The sequence below is a fragment of the Girardinichthys multiradiatus genome, chromosome 22, assembly GCF_021462225.1.
Source record: "Girardinichthys multiradiatus isolate DD_20200921_A chromosome 22, DD_fGirMul_XY1, whole genome shotgun sequence".
Classification (NCBI taxonomy): Eukaryota; Metazoa; Chordata; class Actinopteri; order Cyprinodontiformes; family Goodeidae; genus Girardinichthys; species Girardinichthys multiradiatus.
This window is the reverse complement of record NC_061814.1, coordinates 23478656-23503707: the sequence shown is the minus strand read 5'-3', so window position 1 is coordinate 23503707 and position 25052 is coordinate 23478656. Positions and strand designations below refer to the sequence as shown.

General features: G+C 37.9%; 2 protein-coding genes across 6 annotated transcripts in view; one reads left to right on the top strand and one right to left on the bottom strand.

The window, feature by feature from the left end:
• ppifa (peptidylprolyl isomerase Fa) overlaps positions 1 to 4740 on the top strand; it is a 39414-nt gene extending 34674 nt beyond the window's left edge. For 4 of the 5 annotated variants that reach the window (XM_047350723.1, XM_047350722.1, XM_047350720.1 and 1 more), the window contains one exon: positions 4207 to 4740. In XM_047350723.1, coding sequence (XP_047206679.1) covers positions 4207 to 4257 — 51 coding nt within the window. In that variant the 3' untranslated portion in view covers positions 4258 to 4740. The remainder of the gene's footprint in view (positions 1 to 4206) is intronic. The other variant, XM_047350719.1, reaches the window with a different exon arrangement.
• zcchc24 (zinc finger, CCHC domain containing 24) overlaps positions 1 to 25052 on the bottom strand; it is a 54750-nt gene that overhangs the window by 24763 nt on the left and 4935 nt on the right. The window contains exon 2 of the mRNA XM_047350727.1: positions 22780 to 22980. Coding sequence (XP_047206683.1) covers positions 22780 to 22980 — 201 coding nt within the window. The remainder of the gene's footprint in view (positions 1 to 22779; positions 22981 to 25052) is intronic.

Sequence of the window (25052 nt, the reverse complement as noted above, 5' to 3'; positions counted from 1 at the left end):
GTAAGGATGTGGTTTGAGTTTTTCCCAGTTATCAGTGTGTCCAACTGCATATAAAAAGGCTATAAAGCCTAAGAAGAGAGAGTAGTTCCCTTTTACATCAATTTTGACAGATCAGCTGTCCAATCAAAGCTGCCAACTGGAACTTAAATGTTTTTTCTATCTCTTTAATATAAAGAGTCTTTAAAGAGACATCAGCTGAAAGTGAAGGAGTTTCTTCTGCAAACATGTATGGTAAAATCTTTTTTATTTTCTTCCAGACTCAAAGTATTAGTGTAGATTTGCGCTGAGCATCATATTCTTGCTATAAAGAATCCCAACTAGAGGTGCACCGATCAATCGGCTGGCTGATCGATCTGCCCCAATTTCCTTAACTTTGGGAGATCGGTGATCGGCTGATACCTACAAGTGAAACTGATCTTATCCACTGATCTTGTCTACTTGTCTAACCTGCTGTGAAAGTTGTTTCTTTTTAAAATGTAGAAAATATAAGACTAAAGGAACTGCAATATTCTAAATGTTTAATTTATATTTGAGAGCACTACTTCAGTTAAAACAAGTTTGTATTGTTTCATGGGTATTGTTCAGTGTTTTTCAGTAAAATAAGATTGGAACATTGAATGTGTATTGTGACCTTATAACACCTGACAGTGTCAGCTATTTTAAAAAATCAGTATCGGCTAAAATCGGAATCGGCAGGTTAAGCTTTTTAAGGATCGTAATCAGTGATCGCCCAGAAAATTGCAATTGGTGCCCCCCTAATCCCAACATGGCAAACCTTTAGCTTACTGCTATGAAAAATATTAGTACACGAGTTTGTTGGTAACTGCCTAAACAATAAAAATATGTTTACGCTTAAGATACACATGATGTTTGTAAAAATATATATTTTTTATTTATAAGCCATTGAACATAATCATCCACTAAATGTCCATTATAATAGGACTAAACCAAATAAACCTGTTTTAATGTTTGACAAGTTGAGTATACATATGTTGAAAAGATAACAGAAAAATTCACATAGGCTGCTTGTAAATCTTCATGCTCTAATAATAAAGAAGCTGGAATATAATATAAATACACAAGCAGACAAAGACTCATTATATTTTCTAATATTAGTCGTCAGATGAAATGACCTCTCACTAAATACGACTTCACCTCTAGGTTTTTCATCACAGTCATCACCCATTACGAGAGCCCTTCTCTGCACCTGCTCTGCACCCATGTGGGTCACTGGGCTATTCTTAAAAAAGTGGTTTCATATTCTAAAAGCTCTTTATTCTAGCTGTTCTTATATATGTTGACATTTCTTACTCTACAAAGGCAGTTCACTAATAAAGGTACAACCCAGTTGTCCTCAGATCTTAAAATGCACATGAGGTGTTTGGATATTAATTTAAACTCTCCCTCAGGTATAATGTCTTTGAAGCAAAATGGTACATTGCGATTAAAAAAATGCTAAATATGGTATGTGGGGAAAAACAGAACAATCTTGGTATGTAATCAAATCCACAGTTATTTGAAAACTGCAACATTTCCTAAAAGCCTCAAAACCCCAAATTGAGCTAAACAGAGCAGCAAAAATCCAGCAGGTAAGTGTGTATAAGATTGATTACATTTAAGTGAGCAGTGACATTCAGAATCTCACTTATTGGTTTCTGGGTTTAACCTCTGTGATCACATGTTTTTACAGATGTGTATTTTATCTCACTGTGACATGAAGGAGAGGAAGGATATATTAGCCGTTACCGAAAGTTTGTTTCCAGCCCAATGGAGATGCCCAAACAGTTCCTTCTAGGAACAGTAATGATAGAATCATTACTGTTTAGTCTGTTCTTTGAAATGCAGATATATCACACGGGGAAAAGCTAAATCAAGACAGCAGTACCAAAATGAAACATCCCACGGCTTTCAGATATGCATAGAAGTTGGGACATATAGCCGGAAAATACACGGAAAATAATTATTGCGTTGTTTTTTTTAATGGCATTAATCCCCATAGAGAAATTACATGTAGAGAATATTTGTGAAGGGGAAGGAAACTGTTTATTTTAAGGGTTTTACAAATATTTGAAAAGAGTGCTGTGCATATGGGTCAATACTTTGCAGAATCACCTCACCATGACTTGTACAGATTTTTTTAAATGATGGCTTCATTCTTGTCACTCTTCGATAAAGGCCGGATTTTTAGACTGTATTACCAATAGTTTTTCTGTCAACACATTGTTTCATTTGAGCTATAGATCTCTACATCCCCTCCAGAGTTAGCATGGGTCTCTTGGCTGCTTCTCTGATCAGTGCTCTCCTGGTCTGGCCTGTTAGTTTAGGTGCACGGACATGACTTGGGAGTTTTGCTGTTGTTGCCATACATCCATTTTTATAAGATGGGCTGAACAATGCTCCACGCGACGTTCAAAGTTTGGCATATTTTTTATAGCCCTAAACTTGCTTTAAACTTGTCCCTTATCCTTTTTGAGATTTTTTGGTCTTTGTGGTTCTGTTTGTTCATTGATGTTCTTTAACAAACCTCTGGGGCCTTTACAGAACTGCTGGATTAAAACAAAAATTTAATTACACATAGCAGGACTCTGATTACTTATAAGGTCACTTCATAAGGCACTTGGTTGCACTTGATTTGATTAGAGTAAAGGGGGCTGAGTACAAATGCACACTACTGATGTTTTATTTGTAAAATATATTAAAAACCAAAACCACAATTATGTGCTGATGTGTGTTGGTTTATCACATAAAATCCAAATAAAACACATTGAGGTCTGTGGTTGTAACATGACAAAAAAGTGAAATACAGGGAACAGAACAATCATAATACGTCTTTGAGTTGCAAGGACCAATACAGCTTTAAACGACTATACAGTGAAATAAAGCTCTGAAATCTAACAGTCCAATATGATGATCTGATGATGCAGATGAAACCAAATCTCTGCTAAGTCTTTTTTATTAACAATATCCCCTCACAAATGAAATGTCATGACCTGTAATTTTGGGTTGTTTTGATAAACTGGAGGTGGAGCTTTTTTGTTATGAATTGCTGCAAGCAGGTGATTTTAATGCTGTTACAGGGAAAATCACTTACTTGATTTTAATTTATGTCTATACTTATGTTTCTTTTTTTTTTTTTTTTACAAAAATCCTCTCCAGTTCCCCTGAGGCCCAACAGACAGCCGTTAATCTACACTTCAGACTCGCTATACATTGTAAAAACGTTGGGCACATAATTTTAAATGTGTTTTTCTCTTCAGGAACAGACCGTATTTGCTGGAGTCCAAGACAGCTGCAGAGGCATATCATCAGTTCAGTATCTTTTTTTGCCAGAAGTAAATTCCCAGATTCCTAGATTTCCACAACCCAGCTTCCATAATCGGCCACGGATCTCAGTGTCATGTTCTGGGATGACAGATGTACACCCCAGAGAGTCAAGCATGTGGTTGTTTAGATTCATAACAAAGACGCCCTCTTCTTTCAAAAGCTCATGTTTTTCACTGAATCATTTTTCTTTCTCCACACCATTTTCATAAAGAACACAAACTCAGAGGTGCGATTGCATCAACACAACAGCTTGACACAGAAGCTGTTGTAGAATACGTTTGTCTCTCTCCCACACTTCCCACATCTACTTGTTGCTGAGGGCCAATGCAAAGTTAAGATGTGGGTGTGAGATTCCCCTTTGCCCTCTTTTGGCCTTTGACTTAGTCACAGTCTCACTAGTCCCAGCAAGCTGTGCTGCTGCACTGCAGGGTTATGTTTCCAGTCCAGTGAATGACAAGGCCAGGTTGGGTGCACACACTGGGAAATACAAAACATTGTCACAGGAAGTGAGTGTTTCTGCTGTCTCGTTTAAATGTAACTTGCAGGAGATCTGCTGTAATTCGTATGTGGGTGAATGTTTCTGAGTGTCACCTTTCTGACAGTTACTTTGCCGGATATGTTGTGCATGTGTGTTGCTAATCTGAGTGTCACTCATACTGCATTCTATATTAGACCTATGGCCCTATATGGTTTCTCAATGGCAGGCACAGGACAAGCCCCTTCTCTGTTTAACTCCTCAAAAATAAAACATCTCTATGGTTGAAGATCACAGCAGTTATTTGCAGTGATGATGATCCTCTGCCTACTGTGACACAATGAAACAGAAAATACAGCTGATAACACACATCCCCTGCATCCCTGATAAGCCTTATCTGTTTGCAGAACAGCTTCGGCTTGCTCTGGGCTCCTGTCTTTGGTAACCTGACAGAGTGAGTGCTTGGGAAGAGACAGGCGCCTTTTCTGCAACTGGAAGGAAGATCAGGGGTCAAACTTGGAAAACATTCCCATGGAGCACCTCCCCCCACCAGCTCTTATCCCTGCCAGGAACGCCTCAACAGGGAAGTGCACACAGAGGAAGAGGAGACAGAGAAAGTGTCTAAATAAAATGCTTGTTATTCAGACACCACTCATAATACAGTAGAACTGAGGAAGTAATGCTGCAAAAAGCCATACAATTACAGTTAGAGAAAGAAAATGGTTACAGTACAAACTAAGGAAAAAACAAAAGTATAACTAAGAAATTGTATTTATACCTTTTATTTATTTATTTATAAAAAACATACTACATGTAAATTATTTTATTTCAGGAACTTGGTTTTACAAGCAGTGACAAGATTGTGCATTTCCAGTTGTTATAATTTATATGCATTGGTATATAAATTAGTTGACCTGAATTGTCAGCTTTATTGGCCCTGACTGGTGACTGGCTTGTTAAAAATGAGAAAACCCTATGATTTTCTGATCACTGAACATATGTATCTGCCACTGGGTTGCATAGACAACAAAACCAAAGCTAGCTATTTTCTACGGCATACAGTACTGTGCAAAAGTTTTAGGCAGGTGTGAAAAATTGCTGTAGACAGAGAATGCTTTCCAAAATGCAAGTAACATTTATTTTCATCAATCAACAAAATGCAGTGAATGAACAAAAGAGAAATCTAAATCAATTTAACATTTGGTGTGACCAACCTTTGCCTTCAAAACAGCATAAATTAACTTGCACAAAGTTTTTAAAAGAACTCGGCTGGTAGGTTGTTCCAAACATCTTGGAGAACTAACCACAGATCTGCTGTGGATGTGGGCTTTCTCACATCCTTCTGTCTCTTCATGTAATCCCAGACACACTCCATGATGTTGAGATCAGGGCTCTGTGGGGGCCATACCATCACTTCCAGTAAGTCTTGTTCTTCTTTACGCTGAAGATAGTTCTTAATGACTTTGGCTGTATGTTTGGGCTCACTCACTTAGCATTTTGTAAATTTATAAAAAATAAACAATCATCATTATATTTCTGAAAGCATTCTTTGTTTACAGTATTTTTCTACACCTGCCTAAAACTTTTGCACAGTACTGTATATGAGAGTGAGACTTCAGCAGATAACAGGAAGGCTGATCGGAGGACAGCAAAGTTGCCCTGTGTTATCCTTCCGAAATGTTGTTAACCTGTTGGGAATCTCGACCTTCTCTAGGTAACAAATAGAGAGACTGCTGTTTCGTTAATTATAATGCTAGAGACGGTTTAAAATGTGAACCCTGTAATCACATTATCTTCACACAATGTGACCTCATCTTTCAACTAATAAAAATAATTAAAAGCAGCTTACAGCAGAAGGGCTAGACAAAAGCAATTTTAAATGCTGCTCTTCTATCCTTAGGCTGTTGAAGGGAAATCAGACTCGGCCATAAAATTCTAATGGGTACAACTCTGCTCATTGGTGATGCTAATGTTTACCAAAGAGACATCATCCTGCACACTTTTCAGCAGATGCAAGTTTTTTTTATATATTCTCCACCAAGGTGTATTTTCACACTTTCCCATGTTATTTTCTGATACTAAATATTACAAAAACATTTAAATAGTGATAATATTTACACATTGTGGAGCTTTTCCCTTTTTCCTATGTACATATTTTAGAATTTTCAAACTGCATGCAACCGAGTGAAAAACCTTTGCCAAGATAAATAATCCTTTGTACATCACAGTATGATTTGCCCTAAATGTGTCATAAAACAGCAGGTTTGAAGGACCCAAGTGCAGGTGATCAAGAGGCAGATTCAGGATAAGAGAAATGTTTCTAATTGTCCAAAACAAGGCTTGAATACTTGACAGAAGAATGGCAACACATGTTATCAGGAGGATCTAACAAAGTAAAAATGAAAACCTGGGGTATGTATATACTGAATGCAGTGAGACCAGGTTTTACACTAAGCTGGAAGTAAACTTAACTAAAGTGCAAATGGAAAACTGCCATCAAAATTAAACAGGAAACATTTATTTTGAAGAAAATATTACAAAAAAAACAGAGGGATACAATGAACTAAGGAAACAAAGTCAGATCAAATACTATGAGAAAATGGAAATGTGTTAATCTGACCATACAGCTGCCCATTCAGAACAGACTAGACCAACTGCAGTTCTTAAGAACCGGTGCCCTGCATGTTTAAAATGTGTCCCTGCTCCAACATCAGTGATTCAAACGGCTGAAATATGTTCGCTGTATGTCATCAAGTTCTGGGAGGGGCTTGCTAAGGAACTTCACAATTGATTCCGAGATGTTGGGCCAGAACATGCATGACACCAGCTCTTAAGTACGGGAATTGACCACCCCAGGACAAGGCCATTTAATATGAGAAGTTACAATGTTCCATATAGCGGCAGTGGCGGATGCTGGTCTTTCAAGGAGGGAAAGCTCAATTTCAAGATCGCTGATTCGCAGATTCCCTCATTGCGCTGTCAATCAAAAAGGGATTCAGCCTCAGACAGATCATCCAATCATCATGCAGAAGCTTAGCGTCCTGGCCAGCCGAGGCCAGCCCACTTCCCCATAGACCCCCAGAGACGCTGAGCGTCCGATGGGCGGGACAAAGCCCAGCATTTCTGCTTCGCTATTGAATTCACTGTTTAAATTCAATTTAATTCAGTTTATTTATATAGCGCCAATTCACAACACATGTTGTCTCAAGGCACTTCACAAAGTCAGGTACATACATTCCAGTTAATCCTAACCATTGAACCATTAAAGCACTGTGAAGCTGCGGGAATGAGTGAGAGGAAAGCCGCGTCATTACCAGAGATAAGAAGCTGATTCTGAACAAAAGTTGAGCGTGTTGTAGCGCATATTTAGTCAATAACGTACACAAAACAGTATATATTTGATCACTTATTTTTTGACATTTTAGGGGAAGCTGAGCTTCCCTTGCAGTCTTAGAGCAATCGCCACTGTTTAGAGGGTTATAGTGGCAATGGACAAAAAGGTTGTAGTACAATCCTTTGCATAATTACATATCAATTCTATTCCAGAAATTGTTAAAGTATGGGCTCTCTAAACAGCTAAAGTATTGTTTCAGATAACGCTACATATTCACCTTAGGTGTCATAAAGAAACAAAAGTATGATGGGGTATTATTTAAAAAAGGTTTAAAGTCTTTCTGTAATCTGTAAACAGTAGATGTACACAATTGTTGTCAAGGAAAGAAAAACCACAGAGGAGGCCCCAGGCAGTTAAGACACTGATGTGTAGAAAAAAGACAATATAGGGCCAAAACAGAGAGGTTTGTTGTTGAGATTCGTTTTTTTTTTTCTGTTAAAATGTAAAACCTCTGTCCAAACATACTTGAGTCTGACGCACCACTGCAATGCTGTGAGGGCCCTTCTGGGGGAACAATACAGCCCTGCCTTCCTGACCTCTCAGTCTAGCATATCCTACACGCACACAATGACTGCCTTAATTACCAAACTCCATTCCCACCACTAGGTCTTTCCCCAGTGGTGACCATTCATAACCACAGGCTCTCCCTGAGGTGCCCATTCAAGCGCAACACAAAGCCAGCAGTGTCAGTCCCTGATCTTTTGACACCAACTCCTGCTCAGGGTGCCAGCGCTCGCAGCTTCACTCTCGCCTCGTTTTCTCCTCCTTCGTTCAGTCAAGACTCGCATCGCAAAGAAGCCAGTTGTCTCCATTTGACAAGAATTAGAGGTGCTATGGTGGAACATTAGTTTAAACAAGTTCCAGTAAATCAGTCGAGATAAGAAGGGAAATCACTTGTTCAGTGTTTTGGTCATTCAGAAATCCTATACCTGTCTCACACGTATACTGAATTTAAAGTGGAGTAGTAGCAGTAGCCTTTTCTAGCTCGTTCCTGTCTTTGGCCTACCATTAACCGCTAATGAACAGATGAAACAGTTAAAGTTATTTCAAAAAATAAGAATTCATGAATAAGAAATCATAGATAAATAATGTCCTGACGTGTAAAAAAATAAGAAAAGTTTTCTGTAGCTGACAGAAAAATCTAACTCAAGTGAGAAATAGTGAAAGTCTGAACTTTCAAACCCCAGCCTACCCAACACCTTCAGTAAAAAGTGACCCATAGTATTTGACTTTAAGTTCAAGTCATACTGACCTCCATCACACTGTAGCTCTGTTAAAACCCCAGCATGAGGTGTTATTACTTTGCAATGAATGCTATTGCTTACATTTACTCTCCACCAAAGGTTGTAGGTGAAGTTGGAGGTAAAATTGTTTGCAGTAGGAACATAAAAGGGGACTTTTAAGGTACCTTTGTTTTGAGGTAAACTAAAGAAAATGCTAGAATACAAAAAATATGTTCTAAAAGAAGAGCTGACCAGCTTCATGCTAAAATCAACAAATTACATAAGGTTGTGGATGAGTGAGTGCCTCAAACATATTGCTGTTTATTTGCTTTGTATTCACACCAGCTTGACTTTTACAGAGCTGGCTTAACAGTGTGACTGGAAAAAATTTGCATTTACATAACACACTCAAACACAAACAGTTGTAATGAAGCAATCTAGCCCATTTTAAACAATAGATCATTATTCTAAACTTTAGAAATGGCTTTACCACATTGTAAGATGTCCAGAATCCATTTAGGAGACAACTGATCAGAAGCATCGCAGCATCCCACAGAAATGCCTACCAAGCAAACTCACAAATCAATTTGCTCATGCTAACGGCCATTCGATTTGCAAAATAAACTTATAGACAGATCTGCTCTTTGAAACGCTAGCACCAACCGAATGTTCTCCCTCTGTGCTGACCCAGTTTCCACACATTTAAACACAGACTCATGCATTTAAAGGAAAATCCACTCAAATTCATGTATTTGCCCAAAGTACACAATTGTAGCAATTTCAAAGACTAGTGCTGTTTGGGTTACGCATATTGTACAAAATGTTTAGCATCATTTGAAAGTAGATGGTTATTTTTACCTAGAAGAAGAAAAATAAATAAAAGCAACCTACTGCACAGCCAACATTACACAAAAGGGCCTGCAATGGAACAGAATGTATATTTTCTCCTCTCTTTGCTGACCTGGTGACCTGGCCTCCACAGTCCCCGGACATGAACCCAATCGAGATGGTTTGGGGTGAGCTGGACCGCAGAGTGAAGGCAAAAGGGTCAACAAGTGCTAAGCATCTTGACTACCTCTTGAAGCTCATCAACAGAATGCCAAGAGTGTGCGGAGCAGTAATCAAAGCAAAAGGTGTCTACTTTGAAGAACCTAGAATATAAGACATATTTTCAGTTGTTTCATGATTTTTTGTTCAGTATATAATTCCACATGTGTTAATTCATAGTTTTGATGCCTTCAGTGTGAAGCTACAATATTCATAGTCATGAAAATAAAGAAAACTATTTGAATGAGGTGTGTCCAAACTTTGGTCTGTACTGTAACTGGTCTGTACTGTATATCTAATAAATGTTCAGTCTGACCAGTTCTAACTGTTAATGGGATGCATCATTCCACTGTCTTTTAATATCTGTATCAGTAAAGAAAATAACCACATGACCTGTACCATCCTAATCGTGATTCCTCCCTAATACAGTGAGATGTTTTCTATGTTAGCTGGAGCTCGCTGTCAGAAAATTCCTGTCTTCTTATTTTTGTCTCTTCTGTACCTGCCTTTTTTTTTTTTTGCAGAAAGTCATTTTTAGATTGTGTAAAAAGCATCACTGAGGCACCAGCAAAGAGAGCATCACAGTTGCCCACAACTGCTGGACTTGATAGGAGTGCATCAGCATGTTATTAAAGCTATCTGCTCTGTGAACAGAGAGCAGAGACTGAGCAGATAATGGGTAGAAAATATGTCTAATACTTCATCTTAACAAATTATTGCCCAAATGTTCTTTCTAATGGTTAACTAGACTTTATTTAACAGATAGTAACTTTTTTATCTTTAACAAGAGTTCTGACTTTGGAGTGCCAATCAACTTTTTCCACATCTAGCTGTAACTTTACCTGACTTTATTTGCTGTAACAGCACGCTGTGTCACCGAAATTAGGTTTTCAGTGTCACGGTTAACAAAACAGGAAGTGGTGTGATTGTTGTCTCAGCAAAAATTGAGAGGAAGAGTGGGATTTCTGTACAGAACACAAACCAGCTGGCAGGACACGACACTTTTATCATTCTTTTAACTTTGATTTCCTTTCAGGGGAAGTGCCCTCATTTCCCTGTCACTGTCTCCTGCTGCCTCCCAGATCCAGTGGCATTCACAAGACTATACCTCTGAAACCTCTCACATGCAAACACAAAAGTACTGAGTGGCATGACGAGGACACATCCAAAGTGCCTGCCTGCCACAGCAAATAATCACAGTCATGTCAGAACTGTCTCTAGGGTTAGAAAGATCACAGGGGTAAAAGTGTGACTGCATTGGTGAAAGATGGGCTGTTGATCAGATTAACATACCACAGAAAGCAAACAGAGAGGAAACTACAAAACAGAAAACAGATGTTGGGGAAAAAGAAGAAATATAACTACTAAATTTAGCTATTTCTGATAAAAGCTGGTTATTCAGACATACATTAAAACAAAGCTAGTGAAAAATGTAGGATCTATGCTGTTTCCACTCACACAGGAAATATCTAGAGCTACTTCCAGCCCACATAATCCCTGGAACTATAGCAAAATCAGCATAAGGCTAAGTTTCAAAGAGAGAGCTACTGAGACAGTTAATACATTCAGCTGCATATTTCCAGTGCAAGAATTGACAGATGAACTAGAGGTTCAAGGCAAAGCTATTCTCAATGTGAGTTAGAAGCTATACATCACTATGGGAGCTCCCAGGTTCCAAATCTGCATAGATAGCAATTAGATGTTGCCTATTATAATGTTGCTTTAATCACTGTACCCATTTTATTTTAATATCTCTGATGGGCTTGTTTTAGGATCCAAATAAAAGCTTAACAAGCATATTCAGAAAGCATTGCATCCCAAAGACCATGTAATTCCCAAACACAATCCAAAGGAACATCTGATCCAAAAACTGCTCTGCTAAGCAAATAATGTCTCCCCCCACATATAAATGCTGTATTGTGGAGACAATAAAAGGGAAATCAATTGATATTTAAGTATGTTTATGTTAATTACAGCCAGAGCAAAGAGCATAAGATTCATAACACCTGTGCTGTTTGCAACACACAGATTGCTTAACATATCTTTAATAATTCCAGCTACTTCCAGGCTGTATAAGCCCTGGAACAGTAAAAGCTCTAGACTATGTGTCTAAGAAAGAACCAGCAAGGCAGTTGAGACATTTAGTTGCAGGTTTTTGGTGCAAGGACTGACAAATCTCAAGCAGAACTGTTCTGAATATCAGATCAAAGTTACACATCACTCTGAAAACTCTCGTCCTTCATAAATTGTAGTGAATTGTTTCAGTCATTTTATGTATTTTTGTTTAATATGGCTGATGAAATCACCAACAGTCCCAGAATATCATCTAATATATTGGCCTAAAATAAATCATTTGTGCCCATCACAAGAAGGAATATTAACATCTATATGCCCTTAAAAAGTAGTCAAATCCTAGTGGAAATCTTACAAAACTTTGGATTGCAATTAATTGAATTTGAACCAGGGCAGTTTATTCATAGGGTTTATCATTATCATGGAAAATAAGTTATCATGATAAGAATTTGGATTTATCGTGACAATAACTGATCATATTTAATCAATCCCCAAACCTCCAAACTGCCAGTTTGTTTGGGATTGTTACTTTTGCTGTTTGTACAAACCTCTTTCTAATTTTGGTTTCATAAAAACATAATTAAGTACAACTATTATGAAGGGTGCAATTGCAGTACTTTATGTTACTGGTGTACTAAAGCAGCCAATGGGAGATGATAAGTTTACTTTTAGAGCGGTATTTGTGTTTGCTGGGCTCTGACTGTGTGTAGAGACAGACATGTTGCCAAAAAGACAATGATGATGATCATTTATTTTTAAATACATTTCTTATTTTTTCATTGTCGCAATAAATGGAACAAATTATAATGATAAAATGCTTTGCCCAAATCACCCACACCTAGTTTGAACCCACAAACATACCTTAAATTCTTGGGTTCCATGAGTGAATCCTATAGATACCTATCACTGCAAATTATCTCAGCATTACTGCAACCCAATTCAAAAAATGGCTTCAAAGCTTTGTTAGAGGCAAACACGGGGCAGACAAATCCGCTTTGTGAGAACACCAACCACTGAGGTTTGTTTTGGTGGGCTGTATGACAAGTCATTATGTTTATCACTGTGACTGAAGGAAAAGCACACGTTGGCAACTCACACGTTACTCCAAGTGTGAATTGCATCTAGTGTGAAGAGGCCCTCTGGGTTCTCGGTGTCTTTACACTGGTATGAAGGATCATGGTGACCATTTGTCTCAAAGGACGGACTGCTGCTGAGGCTTGCACCATATGAGGTGTGAGGAAGTATTCCAGGAGCTGTCATAGCATATGGCCACAGATACAAATCAGATGAAATCCAACAGAGCTTCAGCCGTTGGTAAATAAAATGGTCTTGACTGAGTGACACCAGGGGAGAAACAGCTTAAGAAATTAAAATTCATCATTATTTATTCATCAAACATTTGGAACTTAACATACTAACCTACTTGTCACTTTTCTAGAGATGCACTCAGAATTTGGCTGGTGACCAGATTGTCTGCTTGATTGGTCTTGACCGGTGAGTGGTTGGTTGGAAACTCAAAAATGCTGTCATTTTCCAGTGAACACTCCTCAGTGTAGACTTTGTTACTGCGATAAGAAGACCTAATTACCTAAATGACCTATTTTCAGTATCAGTAAGGTTTTTAAAAAACAAATTCAGAAGAAACACAAAAGCGGCTACATAAAGTATGCCAGTCACCAGTCAAGGCCAATCAAGCAGAAAATCAGAATATTTCAGAATGATAACCTGCAAGACTCACAAGACTACTGGGAGAAGAGTAGGGTAGGAGGAATAACATAAAGGACCATGGAGCATAGTTTTTTCAGTTTGTTTTTAAGACATTTAAAGCAATACAATTTTTGGAACAGTATAACCCTGAATAAGAGTTGGGCAATATTTCCTATCTGTTGACTATTTTGAGTTTTTGAGTATCTTGAGTACTACTTTTGAGTTTATACATTTTAGTTTCCTTCATACAAGAATTAAAATAATCAGCAGAATGACAAGTTTAAGTAATAAATCAAGTGCCAAACATGTTTTTCTATTAGGAGGACAATTGTTTAAATTAATCCTAAAGCCCTTAAACTTCTGAAACTAACCTAAGAAAGATTGATAATTTGGCAATATTTTGTGTAATTTTTTTCCTATTTTCTTTGTTTAAATATACTAATCATATTTAAATTCAGTTAAATGTCTGTTGTCCATTGCTGTGTGCTTTGTTCATAACATAAATAACGGGGGGTTATTCACGGTTTAGATTTTTATCTTTTTTTCTTTTCATGAAAAAGACAATTTTTTGTGTCAGTAAAATGAATCAGCTGCCCTGATAGCTATGTCCTACACATTTAAACATGCATCCTTGTAGTTTGGTTTTTGGACACATTTTGTGAATAAAATTTAGAAAAGGCTGAATAGAACCAGGCCATGAAAAAAACAACATACTTTAATTTGGAGTTTCTGTTAACATTATAAAATGTCCACCACATGTTTTTACAAGGTACTTTTTCAAACATATCTCTACATATTAAACAAAATACTTAGAGAAAAGCATGGTTCAAATAGTCAGTTTTAATTACTGTTAATCAATGCCAGAGGAATTTCCTTTGTTCTTTTCAAAGAAATGCATAAATAATGCATGCTTTTTACTCAGAAGGAGTAAGGATGAAAGTCTGAATGTTTGAGGCAGAGGAATATTACTCAGCAGCCTACTCTTTCTTAAGGACACATAAAATATGAACGGCACCGGAACCCACCCCCACATATACACAAGAATCCTCACTAAGGTGAATACATTTCCTGGAATAATCTTCCTACAGGGAGATGTAGCAAGCAGATGCCATTGCATTTATCAATATGGTCACTTAAATCGGAGCTGTGTCCTGCTGCTGAGGAAATCAGGCCTCGGAACAAAACCAAATCATAAATGCAAGCGGAAGAAATCCTGATCTACTGCCAAAGCCCAGCCATGAGAGGCATTCAGCTCATAACTACAGGACCAACCTCATTTTCCAAATAAAAGCGAGTTTACATAACACCTCTGTCCCCATGACTTGGAGCACAGGGCAGCTGCTGCCAGGCCTGTGGCTTTCACTCAGCTACAACAGAGCCTTGAACATTTTTTTTTCCAGCGCACACCTGCCTGCCCAACATAATATTTATGTTGTCGGCCCCTTACTCATTTCTTCTGGTTTTGTTTTTTATGACACTTACATTTTTCAGATAATCAAACTAATCTTAATATCAGACAAATAAGTAGATACAAAATCCTGTTTTTAAATGATGATTTCACCTATTAAGGAAAAAATCTTTCCAAACCTACCTGGCTTTTTATCAAAAACGTAGTGGCTCTAATATCTGGTTGTGCCACCTTTGGAGGCAACTACCACCATCCAGCATTTGCGATAAGTCCTTTACATTGCCGGTGAGGAATTTTGGCCCACTCTTCTTTGCAGAGCGGGTATACTTCAACTGCACTGTAGGATTTTGAAGCATGAACGGCCTGTTGAAGGTCATGGCACAGCATTTTAATAGGATTGAAGTCCAAACGTTGACTAGGGGTTGAGATATTTAGAAATGGGCTTGCTGTGCCTAACATTATTGTCCTGCTGCAAAACCAATGTGTGCTCAAGTTTTAGGCCATAAACTGCTCCTTCAGGATTTTCTAGAAGACAGCGGGATTCATGTTTCTATCAATTACTTCAAGTCATCCAGGTCTTGAAGCAGCAAAACATTCCCAGACCATCACACTACCATCCCCATGTTTTACTTTTGGGAGATTGTTATTTTTCTGCAATGTTAGTTTATTTGCCAGATGTAACTGGGTGCGTACCTTTCAAAATGTTCCAATTTGACTCACCAGTCTACAGAATATTTTTCCACAATTCTTGGGGATCATCAACATGTTTTTTTTTTAACTTAACTGAGGCGAGTAAGGCCTGCAGTGCTTTAAATGTTCTGGATTCTTTTGTGATCTTGATGAGTTGTTGATGCACTCTTTGAGTCCTTTTGGTAGGTTGGTCACTCCTGGGAATGCTCACCACTGTTCCATGTTTTCTCTATTTGTGTATATTGGCTCTCACTGTCATTTGCTAGAGGCTCAAAGTCATATAAATGGCTTTGTAACTGTTTCCAGACTGTTTTGCTTTTTGAGATCTTTCTGCCTCATTTGTGTTGTCAGGCAGGTTCCATTTAAGTGACATCTTGAGTCTACATGTCAAGCAGTAACCGGCCTGGATGTGGCTAGTGACAATGAACTATATAAATGTGGTTAAGCACATTTAATTTATTATTTAACAAAAGGGCCAATTATATTTTCCCCTATTTTGGCTTAGATGGCTCTTTCAACCTTGAAAAATAAAAAAAATGTGTAAAATGCTTTTTGTATTTACTCAGGTTATCCTTGTCTGATATTAAAATTTGTGTAATAATCCAAAACATTTGAGAATGACAAAAAAGCAAAGACAGAACAAATCTGTAAGAGGGTAAATACTTTTTTACCGCATTTTTATATCATCAGACTGTGATTATTGATGCTGTACGAGATAATAAGCTTAGCTGAACTTTGTTCCCCAGAAACTTCAGTTTTCCCTGGCAAAGCATCTCCTGACACTCAGACTGGAACAACAGCTGAACGTGCAGCGATTTCCCCATGAGTTAGGCTGCAAGACGAAACTGTGGGAGCGCCACACCTGCAGTGATCCAGCTGGTTTTGTGAGGGCTCTGTTGGTTCTATTAAAAGTGGTTTTGAGACTTTGAATTCATCCTTCCATTTATTTCTCCCCTAGACTAAAGTAGAAAGTGAATCAAAATCAGGCCCCAAAGTTCTTTTTTTAAACTAATGAAAGACTAGTAAACCTGATAAATCTTTAATCAATTAAAAAAATTTAAACTCATAACATTCCCCTTTTTAACCTGTTAAAGTACTTGTAGAATTAGCATTATTACCTCTGTTCTTTAGATTTATTGTTTTATGTAGCTTAATTAAAGTAAGACCTTTGTTTAATTAATAATACTTTTTTTTTTGGATGAATTACAAGTTCCAGTTGGCTCTTCTTTTAATCCTTGACTGAAGTGTAATTATTTTAGTGTTGTTCTTGAGAAATATAGAAAATCTACAGATTGTTTTTCAGATTTGTGGGCGAGATGGCTCATTGAGAAAGAAAGTACATATGTACATTAATACAATTAAATACTACACAAGAGTACACCTGCTCCCTTTGTTGAGTGACATCATCATTTCATCAGTAGTCAAAGGTGAACATTTACTCCAAGGAAAAGCAAAGGTAAGAGTTACATGCTGCATGATATAAAATCTGAAATTCCCATTAAAGTTTTTATTGGATGATCTAATTCTCACACACTGAACTGTCCAGGAATTTTTTTTCAGCACACGGGTCTTTTACAGACCTCCTGAGACCGGTCATCATAAGTCACAAAACAAGAAAAAGCATTTTAATCTCACATGTGTTCCTCATTACTATTTCATACAAAATAAATTTAGGGGCTTGGACTAAAGTGCAACTTAACCAGAGAAAAGGAAAAAAGACTAAAAAGAGGCAATAAGAGAGGAATTGAACCAAGAGAGATTAGCAAGCAATTGCGTCCAGCATTAAAAACATCTCCATGCAAACAATGTGTACTTCCATAGAAGTGTACATTGTTTTCTTTATGAAATTAGATCATATTCAGGCTGCATTCCCAACTATGAGGTTTGGCTTCATTAGAGGCTGTATTACACAGTGACAACTCAGCAGTTACATGATCTAGTCCCTACTCAAATACACAAAAATGTAACAATACTAACATTACTCCTCTTGTTCTAAAGTTTCTGTGCATATTTCATATCTATACTTCAATATATAAATATCTACAGCACTTCTCTATGAAATTGGGATGTGTAAAAGGACACCAACCAGCAGTTTATCTTTCAAATTTATATATTTCTATTTAGATTTAGTGTTGGACACAAACTATTAAAAAGTTATTTGCTACAATTACCATAACATTGTAAAAAGATATTAGTTCTTGAATTTATGACCAAGACTTTCATGGTTATTTGTCGAGGTAGTTACACATTTTAGCATAAGTGGTCAGCACCAGATTATTTATGCAGATTAATTTGCGGTTTTGTAGATAGGATAGTGAGGAGGGTTGCATAGTATCAGAAAAACATGCAATATTGTTGTTGAATGTCAAAAATGACGATTATAGAAGTAGAAACTCAGATTATGGCATTTTTCATTAGTTGGTCAGACAATCTATTAATCAAATTTTGCTTGTATAACTGTTTTATCAAGCTACATCTGTTTCAAAGTGCAAATAAAAACCACAAACAGCCAAAATATCATTATAAGCAGCAAAGTAAAAGTGTGGTTCCTAAACTTTTACTTGATTTATTTTATCTCATCTCATAAGCATAAAAATCTTTTTCAGTTGGGTGCTGGTCATTGTTTGCCTTTTGTCATTTGCCTCAAGATGCTTCATGCTGACAATGCGTTAATATGTACCCACCTTGGGGACCCACTTTGAAAACCAATGATTCACAGTTAGTGTCTATAATCTGCAGATAGTCTAACGTGAGAACTGACAAAAAGGCAAAATGACCCAGAGCCATTTCAGTTACAATACAAGGAGTATAACAACTGGGAAAATGCTGTTTTAGTTGAAGCTTAGGGCATATTTGAAGAAGAAAAGCAGAACTGTAAGAGAAGAAATTTCATTTACGGTTTTGTCAGAGGTAAAATAAATTGATGTAAGAATATAGCGAAAACAACTATATAACAAGTCATACTAAAAATCCATAAAGTAAAAATGATCTGAATTTTTTGGTGAAGAGGCAAAATAAAAAACTAAAATTGATCTCAATGTCTGCCTGTTATTGTATATACTTTGAATGTTCAAACTATTTGTTCTTAGCCTCAATACTGATAGTAATTCTCTCTCTAAACTTGTGTGTCTTTGCAGGCAGTCACAGTCTTTTTCCTGCAACATGTGAATACTGTGTAATGCAGCAGATTATTATGTAAGTGGGTCATTCTTTAGTTTATATAGTGTGGATTTTAGTACTTTTAAATATGTGTATGCTGCATAACCTAGGACCATTTAACAGCAACAAAGACATTATCTTAGTAGTTTCAACACATAGCATATTTGAAGCTTAAACCTTAAGATTCTTTAGTTGTTCTTTAACAAACGTTCAGATTGTGAGTTAAAGAAACTCAGAGGGTACTCATTAGTGACAGCCTATCATATATCCTAAAAGGCAAAGTCTGCACAAAACTGGAAGGGGGAAGAATGTTGATTATCTTTAGCTGCATTAAAGATAAGATAGACCCCTTAGTATCTGATCATGGTGTCTCAGCAAATAATTGGCTGTTAAATATGTTTTTAGTCTTTGTAAGTAGTTTGCTGTTAAGGTGCACACAAGTGTACGTACAGACACACACACACACACACACACACACACACATGACTGCAGGGTACAGAGGCCAGACTGTTCAACAAGTAGGTCAGCCCAGGTCCAACCAGCGCAACAGAAACAGAAGGAAAGAAAAACAGGAGCTGACTGAACCAAGATCATTGGTTTGCAGCGCTTAACAAATATATTTACACCCCTTGGACTTTTTACCATTTTTGTGATGTTAAACCACAAACTTTATTTTAATTGTAAAGTGGTGGGGGAAAGAAACATGGTTTTTGAATATGTTTTACAAAAAAAAAAAACTAACAAGTGTCAAGTGTATATGTATTCTGCCCTCTTTACTTTTACACCCATAAAAAAATCCACACAACCAATTTCCTTAAAATGGAACTAAACCTCAAATCAACTTGTTTTGCAGATAAACAGTATAATCTGGGCCGTAAATTTGCTATCTTTATGTTATGCCATTTGTTTAAATTTCATGTAAACTCGTTTAATTCTGCAATATTTGTCTTAAAACCATCATAGTGCTGCCCTCTTTGGATTGAACAGTGGTTAATGCGGTTGAGTTTTCCAATTGGTTCAAACGGTACAGCTTGGTACATGCTTATGTCACAGCCTGCGGTTCAGGTATAAAACCATCTCACTCCGACACGCCCCCGTAGCAGCTTCGGGCATCACAGAGTCAGTGCTTTCAGCCAGCGGCTCAAACTGATAAGGCTCCATAAAGCCTCTCTAAACCTCCGGTGACTGTTCAACCAATCACCTGAAAATGGAAAGAGTATGACAGAACTGCAAACCTACAAAGACATGGCTGTCCACCTAAACAGATGTGCTAGACGAGGAGATGACAGCATTAATCAGAGCTGCAGCAAGAATATCCATACTAAGTCTGTAGGAGCTGCAGTGAGCAACAGTTCAGATGGGAGAATCCGTTAACAGGACAACTATTAGTGGTGCACTCCATGTATCTGGTCTTAATGGAAGAGTGGCTGAAAAAAAGGCATTGTTGGAAAATAAGCTCCAAGAATTCCTGCATGCACTTTACCACAAGCATTGTAGGGGACATAAGAAACATGTGGAGGGAGGTCAGATGACAGAACATAATTGAACCTTTTTGTCTTATATGCACAATGCTATGTGTGGAGGAAAACTAACATCGCATGTCACCCTGGGCACACCATCCCCACAGTGAAACATGGAGATGGCAGTATCATGCTTTAGGGATGTCAGAATATGACATTTTTGGACTTAGTTTGTGGCTTTGTGTTAACTTTTGTTTAGTTGTTTCCATTTTGGGTTTAGCATCATGTTTATTAGGTCTTTTCCTCCCTCTATCACCTCCTAGTTTGTGTTTTCTTCCTCTCGCTCTTAGTTCCTTTTGTGGTTGCTTTCTTATTACTTTGTGTGGTATTATTATTGTTATTATTATTATTATTATTATTCGTCCTTCATCCTTTGTCATTTAGTATCTCTGTGTTTATTTATGGTTAGGTAATTGTTCTCATTCCAGCTTTAGTTATTGGTTACATTTGGTTTGTTTACTTTGTAAATCAGGTTCTCCTTATGGGCTCTTTGTTTGTTCTTAGGTTGTTGTTGGTGTTCCTATGTTTCCCTCTAGTTTCTCTGTTTACTTTAGTTCTTAGTTATTCTAGTTTCCTCATTCCTCCTCTGATTAATTATCTTGCTTAGTCTGTGTTTTCTGTTTATTGTTTATTAGTCTTTTCACTCTTCCTCAGCCTTTGTATTTGTTTCACCTGTTCCTTCTGCCTCCCTGCCTCCTTTGTCACACTTCTTCCCCGTTCCTTTGATTACCTGCCTTTTTTAGTATATTAGTTGGTTTGGTGTCTTTGTTCGTCACTGATTCCTTGTATTCGTCACTACCCCGTTCCCTACCATGACTATGCTTTGTTTTTGCTTCGCTTGGAAACCATGCTACTTTTTTGCTACATTTTTGCCTTGAATAACCTGAAGAGTTCATGTAAGTTTGGACTGTACTTATGCTCCGTACCTGCAGTGTGTTTTGCTACGTTTTTGCTCTCACCTTGCAACCTCTAAATAAATGAGGATAAATTCAGATGCACCTCCCACGCTCCTGTCTGCACTTTGGTCCGACCCAAAACCCCATCATGACAAGGGATGCTTTCCCTTAGCAGGAAAGCTTCACAGAGAGGATAGGAATATGGATTGAGCTAACTGCAGAAAAAAAAACTGTTTGAGACTGCATTAGCGTTGAGAATGGGCTGGAGGTTCAGAAGTAAAGAAGAATAGGCAAAAAGTTCAGACTCTAGATCAGTGGTCCCCAACGTTTTTATCACCGCGGACCGGCCAACGCTTGACACTTTTACTGCGGCCCGGGGTGTGGGGGGCTGAACCGTCATGTTGGTGTGCCCGCTGAGACTCACAAACTCAACAACACGCAGCTGCTCTGTTCTGCATATTTCTGCCGTTTTTTAAGGAGAAATATTATTGTGAGAGCCAAGAACAGCTCATTCTACACAGATTTTGCGGCGTTCTATTTATACTTTTGGAAAGGTGTCGACGAATGCGTGCTACAGGCAAGAGACGGCGTTCTCTCCCACAACATGTTGCTAAGCAACGCCCAGCTAAACAGGTATGATTTTATAACTTTATACACCTTTGATACCAGCGACAATGGCTTGTTAAGTACGAAGAGACGTTTTGTTCCGTTTAAAGTGGACCAAAAGTAGCAGGAGTGAATCCACCTGCATCTTTATGAACATACCCTTTGTCAAGCAGCGGGCGGCGCTCTTTGTTGTCCCATTGTCTGAGAAAAACACGGTCCCGGTCTTCATTGCCGTCTTCAGCACAAAACTCAGCCGTAATTCGGTCCAATGCTTCATCCACGGTTTAAAATGTTTTTCGGGAAGCCATTGGGCTTAAAAAACCAAATAATCCAACACTAGAAATTATTTTTTTTAAAACACATACACGCTCAGCTGCATAAACTGTTCTGCCCTGTTTGAACTCGATGTGGATTTTTGAAATACGCGCCGTTACTAATGCCCATAACTAGAGTTTGGATGGGCCGAATTCCACAAATGACCCATCCTTTTCATCCTTAGAGCCAGTAGAATAAAGTTATCTCCAAGTCTTTCACAATCCCACCAATCAGGAAGCGGAGGCAGAGACTTCCGGTGACTCCATTTTTGTGGGGTGTGTTTTCTTTCTGATTCAACTGCTTGTAGTTTTTACTGTGTTTGGTGTTCATAGAAATGGTTTATATCAGCTTTTAGCCAAGATTCTGATGTATCAGAGGATACCACACATGTCTATGTTTAACTAAGGGAAGTTTGAGCAATAAACATAGGGAAGAAAAAAAACCTGGAGCTTCCCTCGTTTGTGGGAATGTGGGGCCTAAGTTTAATTATTTATTGTGCGGCCCGGTACCAATTGATCCGCGGCCCGGGGGATGGGGACCACTGCTCTAGATATTCAGAGGGCTCAGGGGTGTGAGACTGAATACAAATGCTCACCACAATTTTCTAATTTGTTTTTTTTAATTACTTCAAAAACCATCTATCCTTTTCCCTCCATTTAACAGTTATGCACCACTTTGTTTTGGTCTGTTACATTAAATCCTAATAAAAAAAATACATTTCTGGTTCTAATGTTGTAGAATGTGATCAAGTTCAAGGGGTTTGAAAACTGTTCAGAATTATACAGAAGAAAGGTACAACATGAATTCTTAGCATTTTAATACAAATAAAACTAAGTAGGCAATGGAAAAGTATTCATATCCACCAATTGACATATCCAGTGTTAGATACAGGATATTTGTGTCAGTAGAAGTACGAAAAGAATTGTGTGCTACGCATCTCACCTGAGGGCAGTCTTTGATGTAATGACCCTTGTTGAAGCAGAGATGGCACAAGTAGTTGGGAGGGGGTCTTTTGTTGGGTTTCCTAGGCTCTGAAGAAAGGGAAAGGTCTGAGAAATGGTCCGTAAGGGAGTTGAGTCCATCCACGATGTTGTTCAGGGAGCCATAGGGGGATACATTCTTATACACGTTGTTGTTTAAGGCCTACAAAACATTAAGACAAGGGTCAGTTTCAACACAAGGCTCTAACACTTTGAAAATATGTGGGGTTTTTTTCCACATCAAATTTAATGGTTCCATTTTCTGCTGTGAGAAAAACATGTGAGGCCGAGAAGCCTCCAAAACCATTTCTCTTATTTAATTCAGGACATCTGGCGATGTGCCCAGCTGCGCTTATGAACTGGAAAAGTACTGAGTATGTTCATGGAGAAAGACAGAACTTTACAAAGGATGACTCACTGTAAACAAGATGAGAGACATTCTCCCTGACTAGCCCGTGGAACATCAGGATTGTCACCACATGCTGTTGGTGGTAAACTAGCAGAACACTAGCGACAGAACACAGCCTTACAGGCAACGAGGCCCAGTGAAATCATAGAGGATGCCTTCTGAATATTAAAAACAGGGGAAGTGTTGCTCGCAGCTCTTTTACTTTCCTTCCATCCCTGTCTCCCTCAGTTAAATTGCAATACAGAAACAAAACACAGGCCTGTGGAGGAAATTAGGCACGTTTTAGAGCAAACATTCATATTTCACAAAGCCATCTCATGTACCTTGAGGGAAGGTTGCAACAGATAATCTTGCCTGACAACTGCCTTAAATCTTAGCAGTTTAACTGCACTTATAACAAAAATTTAAGACACACATCTCAAGTAAAAACATTAGAGCACATTGTGAAATCCGCACTTCAGCTCTTCCTCGTCACTTCCAGCCATGCCGTACGTTTTGAGACTCAGGTTTATGTCTAGTCTGAAATGTTACTGTCCGTGTTTAATGTTGCAAAGCACAGAAACTTTAGCCTTGGCAGCTTTGCCACGACTGAAAGCCAAATCTCCTTCTGGAGGCTATAAGATAGTCTTGCTAAACAGGTCCAGGCTTAAGACTCATGTTCATTTATTACATGCAGCCATTGTAAATCAAGCCGTACAGCACTTTAGTTTCTCAGAGTTCTCCATCTGCCATGTGTTTCTTCTCTGCTGCTGGGAGCGACTGCGCTTCTTACCGGGCTGAAACGTCAAACGTTTGTACAACATTGTGAAACTAATTTAACAATTATACAAAACAGGAAACTTTGCTCTGTTTATGATGTCACATTCTTCCCCCTGTTTAGCTTCAAACCACTATCTGTCTGCACAAGTGAAAGAGATTTCACACATCTCTGCTAATGGAGGGGGAGAGTTTGTTTATTTTGTGTATTTGTGGGTCAGAGTGAGAGGGTGCAAGAGATAACCCTGAAGATGTAGCATTTTGGCATCTAAAGGGATAGTACAGAGTCTTTTAAGAGAGGTTCTGCTAAATGGTTATAGACGTCAAATCACTTGTGAGGTTTTTTTTCCCAACAAAGCAGTTCCAATACTAAACCAGAACCTTTACTGGTTCTAGAAGAACTGGTTTGGTTTGGTTTGGTTTATTACAGTGGAGGAAGACAGCTTAACTACACATTATTTAGCTCAGTATTCATGCAAACAGATGTCCTTCTATCCCCCCGCTTAATTTAATACCACTGTTTAAACAACATTCAGTGGGATTCAGTGTGAATGTTTTACTTTCCCGACCATCTAATCTTCTATTGGTACCAGCAGCTCTTCAAACAGTTCAACACACTACTTGGAACAGGATTTATTACCACTGGTTAACTTATTTTTTCCAAGGCAAGTCCCAAATCGCTAATGACTAAAATTAAGACTCTCCCATCAGATGCATGCCATCTAGTCTCCCTAAAACAAAGAGCTGTTGTAGCTTCTAGGTGAATTCAAATTCATCTAATTTTACCCATAAATCTCTTTTAAGACCTTTGATTTAACATGTAAATAAATGTCATTAACTGGTGTGAATTATTTAGACAATAATAAGGCATAATATTTACCCCACTACAAATATAAATATACATCTATCATAAAAATAAAAAACACCAGTTAATGTTTAATAATTTTTATCAAAAAAAACAACCCAGAAGTGTTTTGTAGTGGCACTAGCTTAACTGTGAGAAAAAAAGATGTCAGAGGTAATGAAAATTTATTTTTGTTTTAGAACGACCCAAATTATTTATTACAGAG